We start from the raw sequence: 19,815 nt of genomic DNA on the forward strand, positions 1-19,815 counted from the left end.
AACAGTTTCGGCAAACTGAGCAAGAAGACTCAGTTCAGTTTGGCTCATCAGCATGCTCTCATTTAGTGGAACAAACTGAACAGTTGTAGGGGAAGGAGGAAACAAATCCACAGGGAATCAGGTAATTAGTCACGGGATTGAGAGAGAGAGAAAAAGAGAGGGCGAGAGAGAGGTGGTGGGTTGGGTCGTTACTCATAAACGCTGCGTCGCATCAGAGGCAATTACCACAACAGTCCACATCTGAGTCACACACACACACACACACACACAGGAACACACGCGTACAGTACCTTCACCTCAACGACGTCCCGATGCCCTAACAACCACAACCACAAGTGCCTTTAGCTGTCTGCCAATCTGTCTCTGACACACACACACATATGCAAGAGGGAGGGTACTGGGATAAGTCAAGAGCAAGATGGGGTAGCAGCGAGTATTAAAAGACAAATCTGTGTGTGTGTGTGTGTGTGTGTGTGTGTGTGTGTGTGTGTGTGTGTGTGTGTGTGTGTCTATTTATACAGCTGGATCCCAAGCATCAGAACACACACGCACACACACACAGTGATCAAGACAAACACACACACAAGCCAGAATATTTAAAAGTCGAAATCTTTCCATCTTTTGCTTTTGATATCCGCAGCCTCTGTAGTCATAATAAATTTGTAGGAAACGAAAAAGACACTCGAGACTTTCATTTTCCATCTTCCCCTATTCTCTTCCCCCCTCCTCTCGCGCACGCTCTGCTCTCTCACAGCAGATCGTTGCAGTGTTTTCTTTTTCTCCCCCCCACCCCTCCTCCCTCCAAATCCTCTCTTGTACAAATGTAGATCAGCGGCCTTTTCAGCCAGTCATAATAAAACACAGCTCGTGTAAGGCTGCTCTCAAGGCCCCTGGCAATGCAGACTCTCGCACAAACGTATACTGACACTGACACGTCAAATACACACTGATGCACACATAACGCTACCTGTATCAAGTCTAGTGCAACAGACGATAGAAAAGAAAGACAACTTTCACATGAGCAATGGGGTTTTTAAAAAGAAACACAAATCTTGGCCACAAAATAAAATTGCATTGAATGAAAAAGAAGCTTAGGCGACTATTTCAAATAGTAGTGCTGTGATTTAAGTTTAGCAATGTAAATACTTTGCATTCCTTCCTGACTTTCTTCCCACAGCTGTTCTTTAATGTCTAACCCCTATCAGATCTCTGCCCTTCCCCCATCTCTCCATCTTTTTTCCATTTACTCATTACTTTCATTTTTCTTGTCTTTTCCCCCCTTTTTCCCTTTTCCTGTCACCTGACTCCTGACCCTCTCTGTCTGTTTTCTGTTGGTTGAGTTGAGGAGAAAATCATATTTGCCCACTCTGTCTCTCTGGCCTGCTGATATGGAAAATCATCTCAGAGGCCAGCCACTAACATAAACCTCATTTCTGTCCCTGTTTCTCTTTTCTCCTCCCCTTCTTCCTCTCCTCCTGGCCTGCGTTTCCGCCTTTGTTTTATCCTGATCCACACATTCCCTTTCCATCTGTCACCGCTGCATCCACTTGGAGTTTCCCCTTTTTTCTCAGCAGAAACACCAATAGACAAATGCAAATATGCTGAATTAGCCTCAGCCGATGAAGGAGCGTAGACGCTACTCATCAGTGCTTTTAATCTTCTGATCAGCTGCAAATATCCATTTATTCAAATATTCATTGTGACCCCCAGTGATACTAGGATTGTATACCACCTATCTCTGTGTTTGCATGTGTTATTTGCCACATATAGAAGTCCCCAACCAAGTAGATAGCTACATGAAGTCTCCATGGCAGTAATTAAAGTAGAAAAACATATTCGTATCCCTCCCATTTTTTTCCGAGTTGGCATTGTAACTTGGAAAAGTGTATAAACACACAGCCAGCGAATCCTCCGATGTTGACAATCCAAAGTAATAAAAATCAGCTTCGATTCACAGTAATACAGGCAGCTGTACTTACAGTGAGCAAAATCTGCTTCAGTTTATTCATGATTGACTGTAATGTGATTTGCTGAGGGGAAAATCCACTCAAAAACACTTAAACACTGTTTTAGAAAAAAAGGGGCTGGATATGCGCCTTACTTTTCTGGGCAGGTTTTTGTGGCTTGGCATATTTCTGGTATTCTCGTGGATAACATGGGGCCCAAAAAATTAAATTACACACACACACACACACACACACACACACACACACACACACACACACACACACACACATATATATATATATATAAACATAAAGAATGACAGAAACGGAACTTAAAAATGAGAACACAGTTGCTAGTGAGAGTGATCGTATGGGCCTATTTAAGGGGGGGAACCTTTAAACGCTACCAAGAGGAATGTAATGAAAATGCCCTTTTTTTTTCGGAAATAAAAAAGGTGAACTCGTGACTGCTTTAATCAAGGATCAACCAATCAGGCCTACTTAAAAACCTTGGCAGTCATGTTTAGAAACAATAACATCATAGAGCCTTTCATGGAGAATTCCAAAGCAAGTGTCTGATGAAGGAATGCGGCCAAAACATCAAGGTTATTTTCTCTTTTTTACGTTATAAAAAGATCTGCTTTGGCATTTGTTAAACCAATTAAGTTACACTATATGCAATATAATGTGTCAATTCAGCTGAAAATGCTTAAAAGTGAGAAAAGATATAACTCTGCAGCCTCTTTTGTGTGCTTCGGCAGCTACTGAAGAGCGCTTGATGAAGTTTACTGTGAAAAAAGCAACAAAAAAAGCATGAAACAGGACAGAACATTCCAAGATTTCTCACTCTTCGAAAGAGGAAGAAGAGGGAGATGAAGAAGAGAAGCGAGAGAGGGGAAGAGGAAGGTAGATTTGTTGCAAGTGGTTAAGAAAAAAAAAGTCCTGTGGTAAAAGAAGCAAACACAGATAAAGTGATGGAGGTATATTCTTTGTTGCATCTCACTGAATGGACTGCTGGTGATCGATACATGCACACACACACACACACACACCTGGAAGGATGATGAGTTAAATCAATCTCCATCCGATGGAAGATCAATAGCCTCTTGTGTTGTATCGTCACATTTGCCAATTAACAAAAGCCTCTGTGCTCCCACTGATATACTGAACTCTCTCCTACATGCACATCTACACACACACATACTGTCACTCGCAGAAAGAACTCGAGAGTCTGAAACTGCACTCTGTGTGTGTCTGTTTGTGTGTGTGTGTGTGCGCGCGTGTGTCAGAGGTTCTGACTCTCGTTAGCTTGGCTGTTACGCTTATTGCCGTACACTTGGCAACCTCTCGTCAGTCCGACCCTTTCATAAGCCTCCAACCACCAAGGGCCCTGGCACTGAGCCTTCAGTCTGTGTGTGTGCATGTGCATGTGTGTGTATATCTAAGTGTGTGTGTGTCTGTGTGTCTAGGGCCAGGAGTCAAGCCAGACCTTTTTGATCTGTTTTGACACCACGGAATTGCACAAGTGACAGGGCTACTCAAACAAGGCATTCGTGGAAGGCGCTTAGACACACACCCACACACACACACACACACACACACACACACACATACACATACACGCACACACGCACACAGGTCCATAAAAGCATTATGGCACTGGGGTCACAAACACATTCAATGTGTGAGTAAGCGCCCAAGCGGTGCTTACAAAGAATATGTTCAGGGGAGAAAAGGAGTTCTTTTGCTCGACTAGATCCAGATAGCATTTTCCTTCTGCTCTATCTTATTATTCATCAACGATTCCTCTTGACTCATTCATGTTAGAGAGAGTAGGGTGTGCAAGCAAAGCATGGCATGTCGCCTGGGACGAGCAGCTGCACTGAATCACATTACGTAGGGAAGAAGAGAAAGGACAGAGGAAGAGAAAGGGAAAGAGAGAGAGAAAGAGTGGAGGGGAAAAATGAGATGAAAGAGCTACAAATGAGAGATTTCCCTGTGAGGCGTATAAATCAGCAGACTATGAACAGCACTGCTCAAAGCCTGACTCCCAGGCTGCGGACTAGAGCCTCGCCATCCACGCACACGCACGCACAGACACACACACACACACACGTGGATACACACACGTTCTCTCTGCTACCATCTTTGAACATTCACTGCTGTAGCAACATTCCTATCTCACAGCACCTACACGTGTGTACTTAAACATCCAACAACAGCAAGTATCCTAAAAGAAAAAGCACAGAATCTGCTGGCTGTTGCTCCATGAAGATTAAATGAAATCAAAAGCTGGAAGAATTAAATGAAAAATGAGAAGAAAACGTTGCACCTTGCCTACCCCACCCCGGCTCCAGCCCCCACACACGCACATACACACACATGCACACACTCTGGAGTTGTTCCGATTTTTCCATTGGCGAACATAGTCCACAAACGCACCGCTAAACTTTGAGAAAAGAGGAAAATGTTCCTGCTTTTGACCACAGACTTTCTGGACGCCACACACCCACCCACCCGCGGCTGCAGGAAGGACCATATATGGCTTCGAAGAACAGGAACTCACAACGGGAGAGATTCTTAGGAAGCAGGGTGGATGGGGAGGGTTTGGCGGCGGGGCTGTCAGAGTAAGTTTTTCCAGGTTTTACCAAGGAAAACATGGGAATTTGGAGAACAGGGGTCATATGAGACTGGTCTGCTGCCTGGGTCAGAATGAAACACAAATGGTATGTGCAGGCACATGCAGACATACACTAATCAAAAGCATAAGGTTGCTGATATTTCAGGGAAGCCCGCGGTGAGGGTCAATAATGCAATTCCGCATGTGTGCGTGCGCGCGCGTGTACAGGGATGTGTATGTAGCACCAACCCACCCCCAACTCCCCACAGTTACCACCACAGTGGTTTTGCAGCTCTGGTATAGAGTGAAGAAGCCTGTTCTGGAAGATTTGGTCGTCATCCAGTCTGACATGCCCGTGCCACGCCTCTGTGGTCCATTCAGCCTCCAGCCACAGCAAACACACACACACATTCACATACACAGGCTATAATGATTCGAAGCTGCATGGACCTGTGTGCGGATTAAATACACCTGGGGGTCAAGACGCCAGGAAGAGTGAGTCTAACAGAAAACACAGCACCGTGAGCTGAGAGCAGAGTGTGTTTCTTCGTATCAAGTCATATCCAATCATGCGATCTGCTGAAGTTAAGACACAATTAAATTCTGACACCTAGCGCTTTATACTCACTCCTTATAAAACACATTAAGACGCTGCCCTTAATAAACACTTGTGGTTTGGTGCCGCAGCCCTGTTACTTATCAACAGTAATTTATGATTACAAATATGATTGAAACCCAACCTTAAGTAAACAATGTGTCAAAGCTGTGCGAGGCAACAGGTCAGTATTTAGATTGTATTAGATCCTCTGAAGCACTCAGTATTGTACATTAACAATGCATCCTATGCGGCTTGTAGATGAAAGGGGAGGCTCAAAACTCCCCTTTTAGCCTCTTTGCGCTTATTGTTTTGGCTGTTTAGTATACCTTTATTTATATATAAGGACAAATAATGAGCTGCTGATGAGAGCAGAGCATTTCTTTTGCAGAAAAATATATTTATATATATATTTAGTTTATCGACTTAACATTTTTAGGAAGCCAGATACACACATGACTCCACGTGCAAGCTTTTATTGCTTAATATCTTCCAGAGGATGTGTAAATAACCCTGATTGTGGTATCTACACTTGCTTGTGATCATTAAAGAATTCATAATATACCACAGCTCTGTCCCCAATCAAAAAAAGAAATTTCTAATTTACAGGAAATACTAGCAAGTGTGATCTAAAATCGGTAACAAAATCTTACTTCAAAGTATACAGCTGGTTTTAAATGTGGAAAAAAAATACTTAAGAGAAGGAAAAGCTTCTAGTTATTTTAAGTGATGTAGAAATAAATGTAAGCCATGTCAAATACTCTTCCTTTTATCTTAGGCTGAAGTTAAGACTTGAATCTATTTATGTTACTATGAAGGTTACAGATCGCAGCCTGAGATTTGTAGCAGGAGTGCAGCACAATCCCGCTTCATCTAAAGTTAGCACAGACTCCAGTGGAAACAAACACACCTACGCAGCAGAAGCGAAGCAGGAGGACGGCTGCAGAGGGGAAGACAGCATCCTTTAACCAGCAGACCCAGATTTAACCACATCCATGTCAGCAAGCATCCACCCTACTGAAGTGTCCTTTGGCGAGACACTGAATCCCTACCTGCTACCGCCAGTGCTTTGACTGACCCTAAAGTCAGATCTTGCCAGCAGCCCAGAAAAAGGTGAATTTCCCGGCAGGGATCAAGTATCACATTATTTTTTGAAATATGCTACTTGCAAGCCATCTGCAGAGCTCTCCTCAGTCCTACACCACTGAGACTCATATCCCAGTATCACTGGAGGAAATGTGTCTGCGCAACTATGTGTGTGTGTGTGTGTGTGTGTGTGTGTGTGTGTGTGTGTGTGTGTGTGTGTGTGTGTGTTCGACTCTGGTGTGCCGTATCACCCTCCATCATCATGAGTTGAGGGGTTGTGGTTCCTAGAGAAGCACTTTACTTAAATTAGACCCTCAACGACTCGACGTGCAGGTGTCATTGTGTGTATATGTGCATGTGCGTACGCTCGTGTCTGCAAAGTATACTGAATGAATGCACGCATGTGTGTGTGTGGGCGTCAGAAAGTCAGTGTGTGTTTGTGTGTGAGAGAGGGAGAGAGGAGACTGAATGCCGAGAGAGGAGCGGGATCAGCAGACGGCAAATGCGAGGGAGAGAGAGGGAGAGAGACAACAAGATAGGAAGAGGAGAGGATGGGGCGAGCGAGAAGGGTGGGAGTCTGCGAGGGAGAGAGTGAGCGACACAGAGAGAGAGAGAAAGCAGGTGAGAATAACCCAGTCTGACCTTATTTCAGCACGGCTTTTCCATTCTTTATATTCCCTCATTGCTGTAATATTTACACAGGAATAAAAGATTATTAGAGCGATCCACAGAGAAGAAATGAAGAGGAAGAGGGGGAGGGGGGAAATATAAACATAAGGAAAGATGAAGACACTCATGAAGGTAGAAAAAAACCAAAGGGAAGAAACCTCAGATTAGAGAGTCTATTGATTATTATTGTCATTAATTAGGTTGCCAGATTTTTTTGATTTGTCTCGTACTGTGGGAAAACTGTTTTGTTTGCTTTCTCCAACCAGCAGCCAAAACCTTCAAGCTTCAAATTTAATTGGTAATGCAAAAAGAAGCAGAAAATCCTTACGTGCCAATATTTGGCATTTGCTTAAAAACGATTCAGATATTTAAAAACGAAAAATCCTTATCAAGAGTCCAATCACTTCAGCTTTCATACGTTATTTATGAACGTATCACAGACAAATCTCTAAAAATAACAATAACCAATAAAGATCCCCAACGTCAGGAAAAACACGCTTGAAATGTTATGAGATTAAAATGTACACAGATTTAAAGTGCACTTTTTAAATGTGTCTCTCCACAACAGCAAATAATAACTCGCAGATGTGCAGATTAAATGAATAACATCTGCCCATCAATCATCAACATTTTAATGAAACACAGAGCTGAAAGAGTTCAAGTCTTAATTTGTTAATTGTAAAACAAAAATGTCAAATTTATTAGGTTACATTTCACCCTAAATTTGGACTTTATTCTGTCTTACCTGATCTTAAATGACATACCTTAAGGTTTTAGACTACCATGGATTTTTCTGATAATCTACAATGAAACTGATAGTTAGATCTGAAAAAATACTGTTATTTATTGTTCTGGGATAATGTAGACATGCCTATTGCTGTTCACCCAAATAATGCAGTTTTGTTCAGGTATAATTTGCAACAAATCTGTGAATAATAAAAACCTTTTTTTATGATTTGCTTGTTTGTTTTAAGAAAAAAACTGAATATGCAGAAGAGAGAGTACAGGTATGACATCCAGGAAATAGTCATCCCACTGGGATTATTAACCAGGAATCCAATGCTCAGGGGGGTGCATGTTCAGTTGGGATGTCCCCTGAGCACTCGGCTATTGGATTGCTCCAATTAATTATTTCTTAGCTGTTATACATGGAATTTTGAGGGGTTTTTTTTAGCAATACTTGGGTTTTTTCCTAGACCAGACTGGACCTTTGAGAATGACAGAGCATCACTGTGCATAGTGTTAAGGTGATGAATTGATGTTACCTTGTTTTGACAGAAATGCCTATAACGCTTTAGTAAAAGGAAACCAAATGAACAATGCTGTTTTTAAAAGAATAATAATAATTAAAAAAAAATGCTCATTTTGCTAAATTGTTTTTAAGATGGTGCAAAAAAAATCCTCTTTGCAAGAAAACACTGAATAATTTCTCACATCACAATAAAAAAAGAAAAAGTTAAATCCAGGCTATAAGCCATGTCGTGTCTTCAGCGCTTCACTGTTTCCCTGAATGCCCAAAACTGCACAGACTTAAAAGAAGAATTTTCACACCAAACTCAACGTCACATTGCATGTTGAGAAATCCCCTATCAGAAAAAAAGGTAAACATCCTGGCATAACTGCAGCCTTCCGAGCAGCAAAATAAATCAGTATGCCACAACTGAAAAGAAAACACAGGGCTGCTTCTTTGTTCTCACGCTTTCTTTTATATATATAAAAATATATAGAAATATGTAGGATTATACTATTTAAGATATATGTCTTATTTCTAATTTTTCTTTTCTGCCCTTCTGAACAGAATTGTATTGAGTATTTTGTAGTCTAGCTTTGGATGCAACGTTAATATCTGTTCCACTAACGTTTATTTGATTTGAAAAAAGACAGAGCCTGCACAAGTTAAGCAAAATGATAAAACGCAGCGAGGCCAGCACTGGGAGCTTCTGAGAAAGCAACACATTCATACAGACGCGTACACATGGAGAGCAAAAAAGCAAAAAAAGAGAAAAAAAAGCCATACGTATGTGAGCATCCGCACACAAAGAAGTCCTTGTATTATGCATGCATGCATGCTTCCAAACATTACAAAAACACACATCAAAACGACCGGAAAAGACAGTAGGTGGTTATTAAAGAGACAAGAGAGAAAAACAGAGAGAAAGAGAAGAGACACTTTACCGGCAATCAAAGATGCAGAGGAGAGGAGACAGGAAGAGAAGGAGAGGGAAGTGGAGGTAGAGAGAGAGAAACGTGCAAAAAAAAAGGGAAGAAAAGGGGAAAAAAAGGGAGAGCTTGCTTTTAATCAGCCTGGATCCAAAATTTAGACAGGCACACACAGAGGCACGAGCAGTCCCTGTAGGATTAGGGCCTTGGCACTGTGTGTGTGTGTGTGTGTGTGTGTGTGTACTGTGCACGTCCCACGAGACTGATTAGCCATGAATGACTGATGACGGATCTTTTTTTCCCTCCTCCTTGCTCTCTCTCACTCTTGTTTTCTTTCTCACTACTCTCAGCTCGGGCAAGAGCATGGGAGAGGATACTCCCTCTCCCATCACACACACACACACACACACACACACACACAAAGCTGCACACAGCTCCATGTATATTCAACAAAGGCTCCTGAATATACTTAATGCTTTCATGTGTGTCACTGTGTAACGATCCATGCTGTTCCACACAGCTGCTTCTCTCTTTTTCTTACTCTCTTCCTCCTTCACAATCATGCACACACACACACACACACAAATATGTACCTATTTCCTGTTTAGGAGCACATTAGCTGTATTTCACACCAAATACTAAATCTGCTCAATCTGTATGACAGCAGCAGTTTGACTCTTGAAAAACACTGAAGGGTCCTGCAGGCCGACCACTCTGCCTCCTTTAACCTCACCTCCAGATGAACCTCGGGCCACCGCCATCCATCTAAAGCCCTGACAGCAAAACAAACTGGACATAGACCCGCCTGAATGGAGGCCATTACAATATGAATGAGCCAAACAGAGCTGAAATGAATCGAGTGGAGAAGCAAAACACAACAGCTGAGGAAAGGGCCCGGGCTGAGTCAAACGAGTCAGCTCAAGTGACGATGAGTCAGGCAAAATGTGACCCCGAGACAGGGTAAAAGCAGAGGCCTGTCTCAGGTGTCCGTAGCCGTTCTGATAAGGGTTACCTTGCCGTGGTGCTTGCAACACTGCTTTTTCAGGGGGTGCAGACCTGTGGATCCACTGAGACTGTGACATCATGTCTGTCCCCCTGCTAAGTGATGTCACCTCCCTGTCATGTTGCGTAAATAGGGAACTGCCTTGACCCCTCTGAAGAGGAGAGAGGCCATAAAATAGCTGGGAATTACAGCATCTGCACACTTTCTTTGCACATATGTGGTGACTTTTTTCATGCAGTCATGTCACGAAAAAGAGCCACAACGACGAACAACTTATATTGTTTTTTATGCACGTGCACACACACACACACACTCACTCACACATACAAAGCCCCCGTCTTCCTGTACAGAGTAAGAAGCTGTTTTAGCCTTGTGTTTTGCGGGCTGTTTAAAATGTCATTTTTCTCTCGTTTCTCTGACTTCAAAGGCGCCTCACTGAGCTCTCACTCCCTCTTGCCAAATCCTCCAAACGTTTCTGATTTAGTGAGTTGGCCACGGGCCGAGTAGCACCGGGACGGGCCCGTTAACAACTGTCCAAGTGGTGGGGGAGAGGAGGTGAGGAGGAAGGAAAGGAAAAGGGAAGAGAAGAGAAGGGAGAAACAAATGAGACAATGTGGAAAAGGGAGAAGAAGCAGGCTGAAATTGAGACAGAAATAGGAGGACTGCTGAGAGAAGGTCTGCTAACAACGCGAGGAGGCGATGGGTGTGTGGGGAGTTAGACAGAGACGGGAGATGGATATAAGAGGTGGGGAGATCGATTGAAAAGAGAGGAGAGAGAGAGAGAGAGAGAGAGAGAGAGAGAGAGAAAAGGGGGTGGGGTGAAGGGGGCCATGGCTGTGAGGAGGAGGAGGAAGGAGGGCTGGAGCACCACTCGAGAAGCTGAGAGGAGCAAATGCAATAGTGAAGGGGAAGCAGAAGGAGGAAGAGGGGAGGGCGGGCGTGCGATTAAAGAGGGGTGAGGAAGACCGGGGAGGGGGGGGGCAAAAGGCCTGGCCAGTAAGAAACAGAAGAAGAAGAAGGAGAAAGAGGAAAGAGGAGCAAGTGACAGAGAAAGAGGAAAAAAAGAGCGCATGGACACAGGAAGTCTGGCGCTTTCCATTCACTTCATGACACATCAAATCATCAGATGGTGGTGTGTGTTCACACCCCGGAGATGTCGCAACCAAACGCACCCCACACCCTTCAAATCACTGCTACCGACAATAAGCAGCTGTTCTCGTGTTGGAGGAGAGTTGGAGATGAGACAAAAGTCTTCCTGTCACAGTGGCAAGTGCAACTTCAGAACAAATGCAAGCTTCACTCCAAACTCAAACATCAAAAGATTTTTCCTTAATTTGTTTAATTTTTTTCCCCTTTCTACTGATGTGACCTTTTAGACGCCTTAAATCTCAGCCACAGTTACTCCGAGGTCAATTTGACCTTATTGTGGAATATATTTAAATGACGCGCCACGGTTTGCTTGAAATATCAAAGCATACACAAGAGTCTCATTTGTAATGGAAATGCCTTTAATGACTTTACCGGCCCTTACTTAATGACTTAATGCTTTTAATGTGTCAACAAATTTCCAAAAAGTCAGGCTCGTTTAAGTGATTTCTTTGGCCCTGCTGCATATTTTAATCTCACGCCTTGATAAGTGCACAGCGCTGATGTGGGTGGGGAATCGGATTTGCTATATTTTGAGGCAGACCAAAAATCATGTATGTAAAATGCAATTTTGAAAAGAAAATGGTGAGCATGTGTGTAGCGTGTGTGTGTCTGTGTTATGATGACACACACTAAAATTACTCCAGAGCCTAGTCCAGTGTGTTTAAATGCAATGCTGAGGGAGCTTTAACTGGAATCAATGGTTTTTTACACTTGAATTTATTTTTCTACTCAAAGTCAAATATTGTAGATTTTCACCCAGTTTGCACTGAAATCGCCACAAATTAATTTTGATTTTATTTAACACATATAATATATTTTCTGTTGTGAAATTTATAAAAAGGAAAATAATTGTACATTATCCAACAAAAATACATATATTTAGAAAAATTTCCCTAGTGGTTTCCTACTCACTTATACACTTACGGTCACTCGGTGTAGCGTAGTGCTGATGACACAAAGTGGGTCAGTCAGTTTTTTTTTTGTTTTTTTTTTAATTGAACTGAATCGACAGTTTACACTCGTCTCCTTCCTCACCAAATCCAGTCGCAGCTCGGCTGGCCGCAGCCTAGACCAGCTGTCTCCTCCTCACAGGGGGCCGTCTTGCACACTGCACCCTACATGTGCCCCCTGTACATCCCGGGTTGCATTGGTTGGATTGGAGATTGGTGGGTGGTGTTGGAAAGGGGTGATTGGGCTTGCTCACTGCTGACTCATCCTACACACAGACACACACACATACACTCGCAGGGACAGGCAAGCATCTCCTCTCTATCGCTTTCATTCACTCACACTCTTGAGAAGCAGAGGAGACGCCAGGGCGGGGAGTCGGTGGGGGTGACGGCCAGTGGGTGCTGTCAGGCGGTGGTAATCTGACTGGATTACCAACCAGGTGGAAACATTCAGCCTATCTACCCCCCTCACACCCTTACCCTCCCCCTTCCTCCTCCTCCTCTTCCTTCCTCCTCCCTGGCTCCATCCATCTATCATTTCTTCCCTTATTTTTTTCACATGCCTTTCTTTCTTTATCTATCTACGGGGCTTCCCTTTGCCTTTAAACATAATGAGTACCCTAGACACACACACACACACACACACACTACTCTATAGTAACTACAGGCCTTTAATTCCACAAGCATGGACAGAAACCAAACCCATGCGTACGCGCACAAACGCGCCGTCTCCTTCCATCACCGTGCAGGTTGTTTGTGCGCCAAGGTGTGTGCAGGTAGTAAGGTGAAGGGGTGTGCCTCATCTGTGCTGCCGCAACGTTCAAAGCCTATGACAAAAAACTTCCAAGGGAAGAGAGAGATATAACTGACAGCCTCCTGATGAATGGACTGGATGGTTGTGCACACACACACACGCACAGCTACAGGCATTTGTAGTAGAGATATGCAGAATTTAACTACAGGGTCTTGTGTTTCACTAACAACACCGAACATGGGGAGAAGGAAAGGGAAAATGCTGGGATGAAAAGGGGGCATAAGCTGAAGAAAGAGCTCAAGAGAGCAAAGACCGAGAGCAACCGAGAGAAAAGAAAGTGAGAAGTGGCAGAGAGATAATCTAGTCTATGACATTTTGGTTATGGTTTATTGCTGTTTTAAAGCACAAAAAACAAGCAGCTTAAGACTAACGTTCTTCAAAGTGTGTATGTGTTTGTGCGTTTGTGCAGCTGCATGTGTGCACACACAACATGAATGTAAACTCCTTCTGTCTGCATTACTTAGTCACACAAATGCACACTCGTTCACGTACACAATCATGTAAACAAAAACGGTCTGCTGTCTGGGAAGTAACACACCTGTTCAATGACAAGAGCAGCCACGCCCTCCATAATACTGCACACCTGTGCTTCTGCGGGCTAAACCTAACCCTAATCGCACACGCAAACACACACACACATATACACTTGCACAACTACTGCCCAGGGGCTAACATCAGAGAAAGGGGAAGAAAGAGAAAGAGAAGGGGGGACTGGAATAAAAAGCAAAGCAGTGAAAATGGGAGGGGAAGAGAGCAAGACAGACAGACAGAGACAAAGGCTTTCCCACTGCTCCTATCAGTAATCTAAACGCCTGTGTAATATCATTGTGGGGTTTTATCAAATGTGGGCTGAGTCTTATGGCGTTGGTATGCGTCTGTCATTCCATCACCTTGTCAAGCGCGACCATATTCAAGCAGACACCATGCTGATCTAAATAAGAGGCTTCAGCAAATTGATGGATTGCAGGTTTTCCAGGATATGAAGAAGCAGGGGAGAATGAGGGGAGTCTTTTTTTTTTTCATTTAGGATTTTTTTTAAGTGATATACTCAGTTTGATACTGCGTGTATATATATATATATATATATATATATATATATATATATATATATATATATATATATATATATATACATAAAGAAATAGTGAGGGTGTCTTCACAAAGATCTGAAACAAACCCTTGTCAAAACCTCCCCCTCCACCCTCCTGTCCCTGCTATGGCCAGCTCCACATCACATCTACCCCCTGTGCTGAGGCCTAGGGCCAGGCATACAGCTTTCTGGATCTCTAAGGGGGGCAAGGACAAAGGTAACCCGCATCCTAACCTCCAAGCAAACACACATACATACACCAACCCCCCATCTCTAAACAACAATCCTCTATGCCCATCATGTCTGTCAAAACCCCATAAGGGACATGCATGGAGAGTCTGGATATCTGGAATCTCAATACAGTGTCATGCACCTTGAGACCCAGTGAGAGGCCCTCTTGAATATATTTCAATAGCATTATCACCCTGCATTACTATGCTTATACCCCCTTTATTCAACATTAAAGAAACATTTTTACACTGGGCCATTATGCATGTCAGCGCACAGCAAAATCAGTCAAGGTGCTATTTAAACTGCAATGCAGGTTACATTTGTATTTGATATATTAGCTTTGAAAATGAGCTGGGCGTGTTTTTGCTCGAATGTTGTGTGTGGAAATCAGAAACAGGCAGGCAGCTCAGCGTGTCATAAAATATAGAAAATATTTTATCAATATAAGTTAATGCATGGAGACTGAATCATTTATAATATATTTAAATGTGGTAAAGTGTTGATCAATATTTATGTGAATTGTTTAATAAGTATTATACTGAAAAGAATGTACGTATGAGAGAATAAAGCAAAGCTTAATAACTTTTGTGCAACAACACGTGTTTTTAGACGTGTTGTCAATAAAATGTGTTGACATTTAGACTTTTTTTACTAAAATATTTTTTAAAATAATAAATAAATAACGTACAGTATCAGTTCAAGTTTTAAGAAACATACACGTTACAGCCTTACGTCAGTTTATATAATTAATATATTTATATATGAATAATTTTTAAAAACGCAGAGGAAGAGCCCAAGTTTACAAACCTAAATGCTCACGTGCAATAAAAAGTATATTAAACAAACCAAGCTGACGTAAAATTGCATTTTAAATTAAAAATAATAATAATTGAAAAAAATTCCTCTCATGTGAAGAAACCAGAACCACAGAACCAGGAGGTGGAGCACGAAATATCAAAAGTAATTCACGGTAGGATTTCTGGAAAAATCCACGCGTGTTGACCTGAAATGTGAAATGTATTTTAGCAACTAATTAAAAATGAAAACCCGGTTTGCCTCAATTTTTTCCCTTTTACACATGAAAACAAGCAAATACACGCGAGACGTGGATGGCCACTCTTGACACACATGGTAACTAATGAGATTTCTCATGTAACACGCATACATTCATCCAGCGCGTGGGTATAAACGCAGTATGATTTCGGACAGTCTTTTCTTTCTCTCTTTGCACGCACACACAGCCCCCCCCCCCCCCCCCCCCCACACCCCCCCACACCCCTATTGAGACAGGATACCAAAGCTACTTGTTAAATCTAATGCATGCACTGTCAACCCATTCGCACCCCGTCACGTCTTCGCTCAATATAGAAACCGGATTTTCTGGTATTACCCTCACCTCTATTAGCCAGAGCTCCCCTTCACTCACTCAGTCCCCCCTCTGCTCTCCACCCGGCAACTGCGACCCCCAGTTTGCGCCCAGCATAAACCAAAACCACCAAAAAATAATTTCAAAAACACACACACGTGAAGGAGGAGGAGGCGCTGCGCAGAAACTGGCTCGGCTAATAGCTTTAATTTATTGTTTAATGGGAAATATAAGCGGTGGAATAACCCAATTCTAATTAATTACATCAACTGGCAACGATTAGTACTTCGCTAATTGATGAATCCAAATAAATCTATGACAAGATTATGCCACTAATAATCCCAGCTTGATATGAAAAAAAAAGAAAAGAAATAAAACCAAATAACCCTGGAATTAAAGTTTTAAAACAACAACACCAACAACAAAGGTGAGCTTGGACTGAGTTGTAAATTTAGAGTTAATTCTATCTGCAAAAAGAAAACACATTACCCTTTTTCTTTTATGTGATTTTATATACAGTTTTTTTAATTCTTGCATTTCGGCAAACAGCCATAAACAGTTGATTAAATAAAGTTAAAAAAGATAATTCCTAAATTCCCCCCACCCCCCGAAAGTCGGAGCACTTTCCGTCAGCGTTAAATTCTAACTCGTCCCTGAAGAGCTCCAAGGTTTTATTTTGCAATATGGGGAACATATGCTTCAGACAAGAGAGACAGAGAAAGAGAGAAACACAGAGTATATATTTTCTTTGGGTTTTTTGTTTGCTTGTTTGTTTTGTTTTTTTAATCCACACTTCTCTGTAGTTACACGGTGGGGAAAAACACCTTGCTTCCAAAACTGACCTGAGTGCGGACCCATGGAAAGGTGGGATGAGTAATATTTCCCGGGCTGGAAGTGAGCGGGGTGCTGCACGGATCCGTGTCCGCCTGGCGCCATCCGAGACGCGGCGCTGTGAACCAAGGCGCTCCGCTCCGTCAGGAGGTGGTGCGGAGGAGCGAAATCTCGGCTTTCCATCCCGATGAGAAGCGATAAATCCCAAATCCCAAAGTAAAATCCGGAGGCACCGAAGGTTTCAGGCACCCAGATGCAAATAATCCCTTTTTATGAACTTCGTGCTCGCCTCGCATTGAGCGCGGTTTTGGCTTTGCAGGGTCGAAACGGAGTCCCCGTCATGTCCTACAAAAGAGAGAGCAGGAGACGAGTCAAAGCGCTGACAATGACGAGCCAGCCAGGGATGTGGCGCTGAAGAAAAGGCTTGACTGAGAGACAGTCGCTGCTCGTGTTTAGACAAACAAGCACGGTTTACAAAGAGAGAGAGAGAGAGAGAGAGAGAGAGAGTGAAGAAGAAAAAAAGGAGGAATAAGAAGCTATTCAAATGTCACACACAACAAACGTCCTAAAATAAAACAAAATCCCCACATTTACTGACCAACTTTGGTTCTGCGCTGCACACTAACTTTCTAACGCCGATATGCGCCAGCTCGGAAAGGTGGGTGAAGTCTGCACTGTGGATGAAAATGTGGGTGAAGTGAGTTTGCGTGGATTTACCCCGCACTACATCGTTGGCCCCAACAGAGGAGCCCCCCCCCCCCCCCCCCCTCCTCGCGACCAAACACAATGTAAATCCTGAACACGGGAGCTTCCTTTATCAGCGCAAAAAAGAAAAAAGAATGGAGCAAATGACGAACAAATGAAGCATATACAGTACAAGAGTTCACGGCGGTATAAAGCCTCTCCCGGTGAAGGAGTTGTTGAGTCTTGAGGCTCAACAAGCGCCGGTCATAAACAGGCTGGACCTCGGGGCACTTGCGCTAAAACGTTAAGGAAACCATCTGCACCAAGTATAGAATGCGTAAAAAACATATTCTTTTTTTTCTCCTTTGGGTGACTCAAATAGCCTATCACTCTTTGGTTTCAGACGGATACCGTCAATACGTTTATCTTTTGGTGTAAATTGAGATTTTAATTCGAATCTGATCCGGTTCATATGTGGAGGAAATGTTGATCTCTGACTTGGATCGACATTTCTTATATAGGTTTTATAAACCAAGAGCGCCTTTACCGTTCTCTGTTTTTTTATATACACGTGTTTACCAAAGTTGCTTCACCATCGCTGTTTGACTTTTGATAGTTTGCACCGTTGAAATCGGGATTATTATCCGTTGTGTTGCTTATTGAGGAAAACTGGCGTTGAAACAGCCATTTCTATCAACTCATACGGAGTCAGCAGCAGTGGCCCTCGCCTTCTGACAATAGCCATGCATTTCTGCTACACGTACTGTATATATAGGATACAGTGTAATCACAAACACAAATCAAATCACCTCTATGCTTCATCGCCAGAGTTGTGAGGTGGGCAATAAACAGTGAAATAGACTAGGAAATCATCGCGTTTATATGTATACCTCATAGCCTAGGTCATTTATTTAAATAGGACTCCCTGCGATGCTCATAGGGAGCTCTGGGTGCTTCCATTTCCATCCCCCCCCCCCCCCCCCCACACACACACACACACACACGTACACACACACAAACACACCTCAGCAGTCCATCTATTAGGCCTTTCAATGCGTGGCACGTCCATCTAGTGCTCTGTAGATGCTGATAGCACCTCCCAGGAACCAAGATAGAGGAACAAAGAAAATACCAAATGCTCTGGTGGACCAGGGGCTTTATGAAGTGCATAAGAACAGCCTTCATAAGCTCGGATATTCAAGTCTTCTTTAAGTCACACACACACACACACACACACACACACACACACACACACACACACACACGCTGCTCAAGGACTCAACTTTCAGGAATTGTATTTTTAGAGGGGATTTTCACCCTGGCTCCCTAAAGTTCGCAGTTCTGATAAAACCCAGCAAATGTGATCGTGAATCGTGAAAATGTGTGTGTGTGTGTGTGTGTGTGTGTGTGTGTGTGTGTGTGTGTGTGTGTGTGTGTGTGTGTTATACGTACAAACATTCCCCGTAACCCTTCCTATAAGGATATTTTTTCGCAAAGTGCGAGGGCATGTAAATAATTTAATTTCCTTTTTGTTTGCTGCAGGATGTTATTTTTTCTGACCACATGTAGTCAACGGTAACAGGGGGAAATAAGGGTAAAAGAAAAATAAATGGGGGGAGAAACGGAGGCTGCTGCTGTTTCTGCTGCTGCTGTTGCTGCTGCAAGCTCACTGGGAAGGCAAAATGGACTCTCCTGTCCCCTAGGCAGTGAGAAACAATGGCCCTTCTCCACGGGACATCAATCATAAACTACTATCGTCTGACATTTGTCTATACATTTTTACATTTTCTGTCCATAAACACACGTCCTGGATATTTACATTACACGTCAACAGAGAGCCACTCAGACTACATTTAACAACCTGAGTCTAAATCCCGTGTTATCGCACGCCACGCAAACAAGCGGCGTGAGCAGATCGCGCGTAACAGTTTTGGGAAGAAAGAAAAAAATCATCATTTGAATCTACAGTAGCGTGTGTGTGTGTGTGTGTGTGTGTGTGTGTGTAGCCCACATACGTGAAAGGCGTTCAGACTTCCTTCCACTCTACCCAGACCTCCGAAACCTTCTACACACACCTCCACAAGCACACACACACACAAGCACACATCCACTAAGCAGTGCCCCGAAAAGGGTCAAACTGTCGTCAGAAGAAAATCCCCCCCTTCCCTTACAAAAGTAACCACTGCTGGTCAAGACAACATCACATGAACTTCGCACAAAAGCCAGCAAATCCGCAAAGAATTGCGTTTGTCAGAACTAATGCAATTGAGGCTTCGAGCATAAAAAGAAGAAAAGGAGAGAGAGAAAAATGCGCCTATTTATCTGTGCGTGTGTGCGTGTGTGTGTGCGTGTGTGCTGTTTGAGCATAAATCTACTATATCATAAATGCGTGAATCTTTGGATAAAAATGAAAAAAAAAAAAAGAAATTTAAAAAGGCATTTCCTTTTGAAGTGGTCCGGGTCCAGAGGGCAACTGGTTTCCCTCAACAATTTAGCAATAAAGTAAAGTCGCAAAGCATAACCGGCGCACTAAATCCGGATATTCAGAGGCCGGCTAAACGGGAGAGACAAGCCCGGCTGAGCCGAAGACAGCTCGGCGTCTACACAGCCTTCACACCGAG

General features: G+C 43.1%; 1 protein-coding gene across 4 annotated transcripts in view; it reads right to left on the reverse strand.

Annotated features, from left to right (window-relative positions):
* Window positions 1-19,815, reverse strand: part of bahcc1b (BAH domain and coiled-coil containing 1b) — a 61,752-nt gene that overhangs the window by 33,571 nt on the left and 8,366 nt on the right. For 3 of the 4 annotated variants that reach the window (XM_085284032.1, XM_085284034.1, XM_085284031.1), the window contains one exon: window positions 16,522-16,855. In XM_085284032.1, the coding sequence (XP_085140158.1) occupies window positions 16,522-16,693 (172 nt within the window). In that variant the 5' untranslated portion in view covers window positions 16,694-16,855. Of the gene's footprint in view, window positions 1-16,521; window positions 16,856-17,108; window positions 17,227-19,815 lie in introns of those variants that run through there. The other variant, XM_085284033.1, reaches the window with a different exon arrangement.

Source organism: Mchenga conophoros, linkage group LG8 (genome assembly GCF_057382185.1).
Source record: "Mchenga conophoros isolate Kocher_MC1m ecotype Shallow Benthic linkage group LG8, M_conophoros_male_GT1.1, whole genome shotgun sequence".
Taxonomy (NCBI): Eukaryota; Metazoa; Chordata; class Actinopteri; order Cichliformes; family Cichlidae; genus Mchenga; species Mchenga conophoros.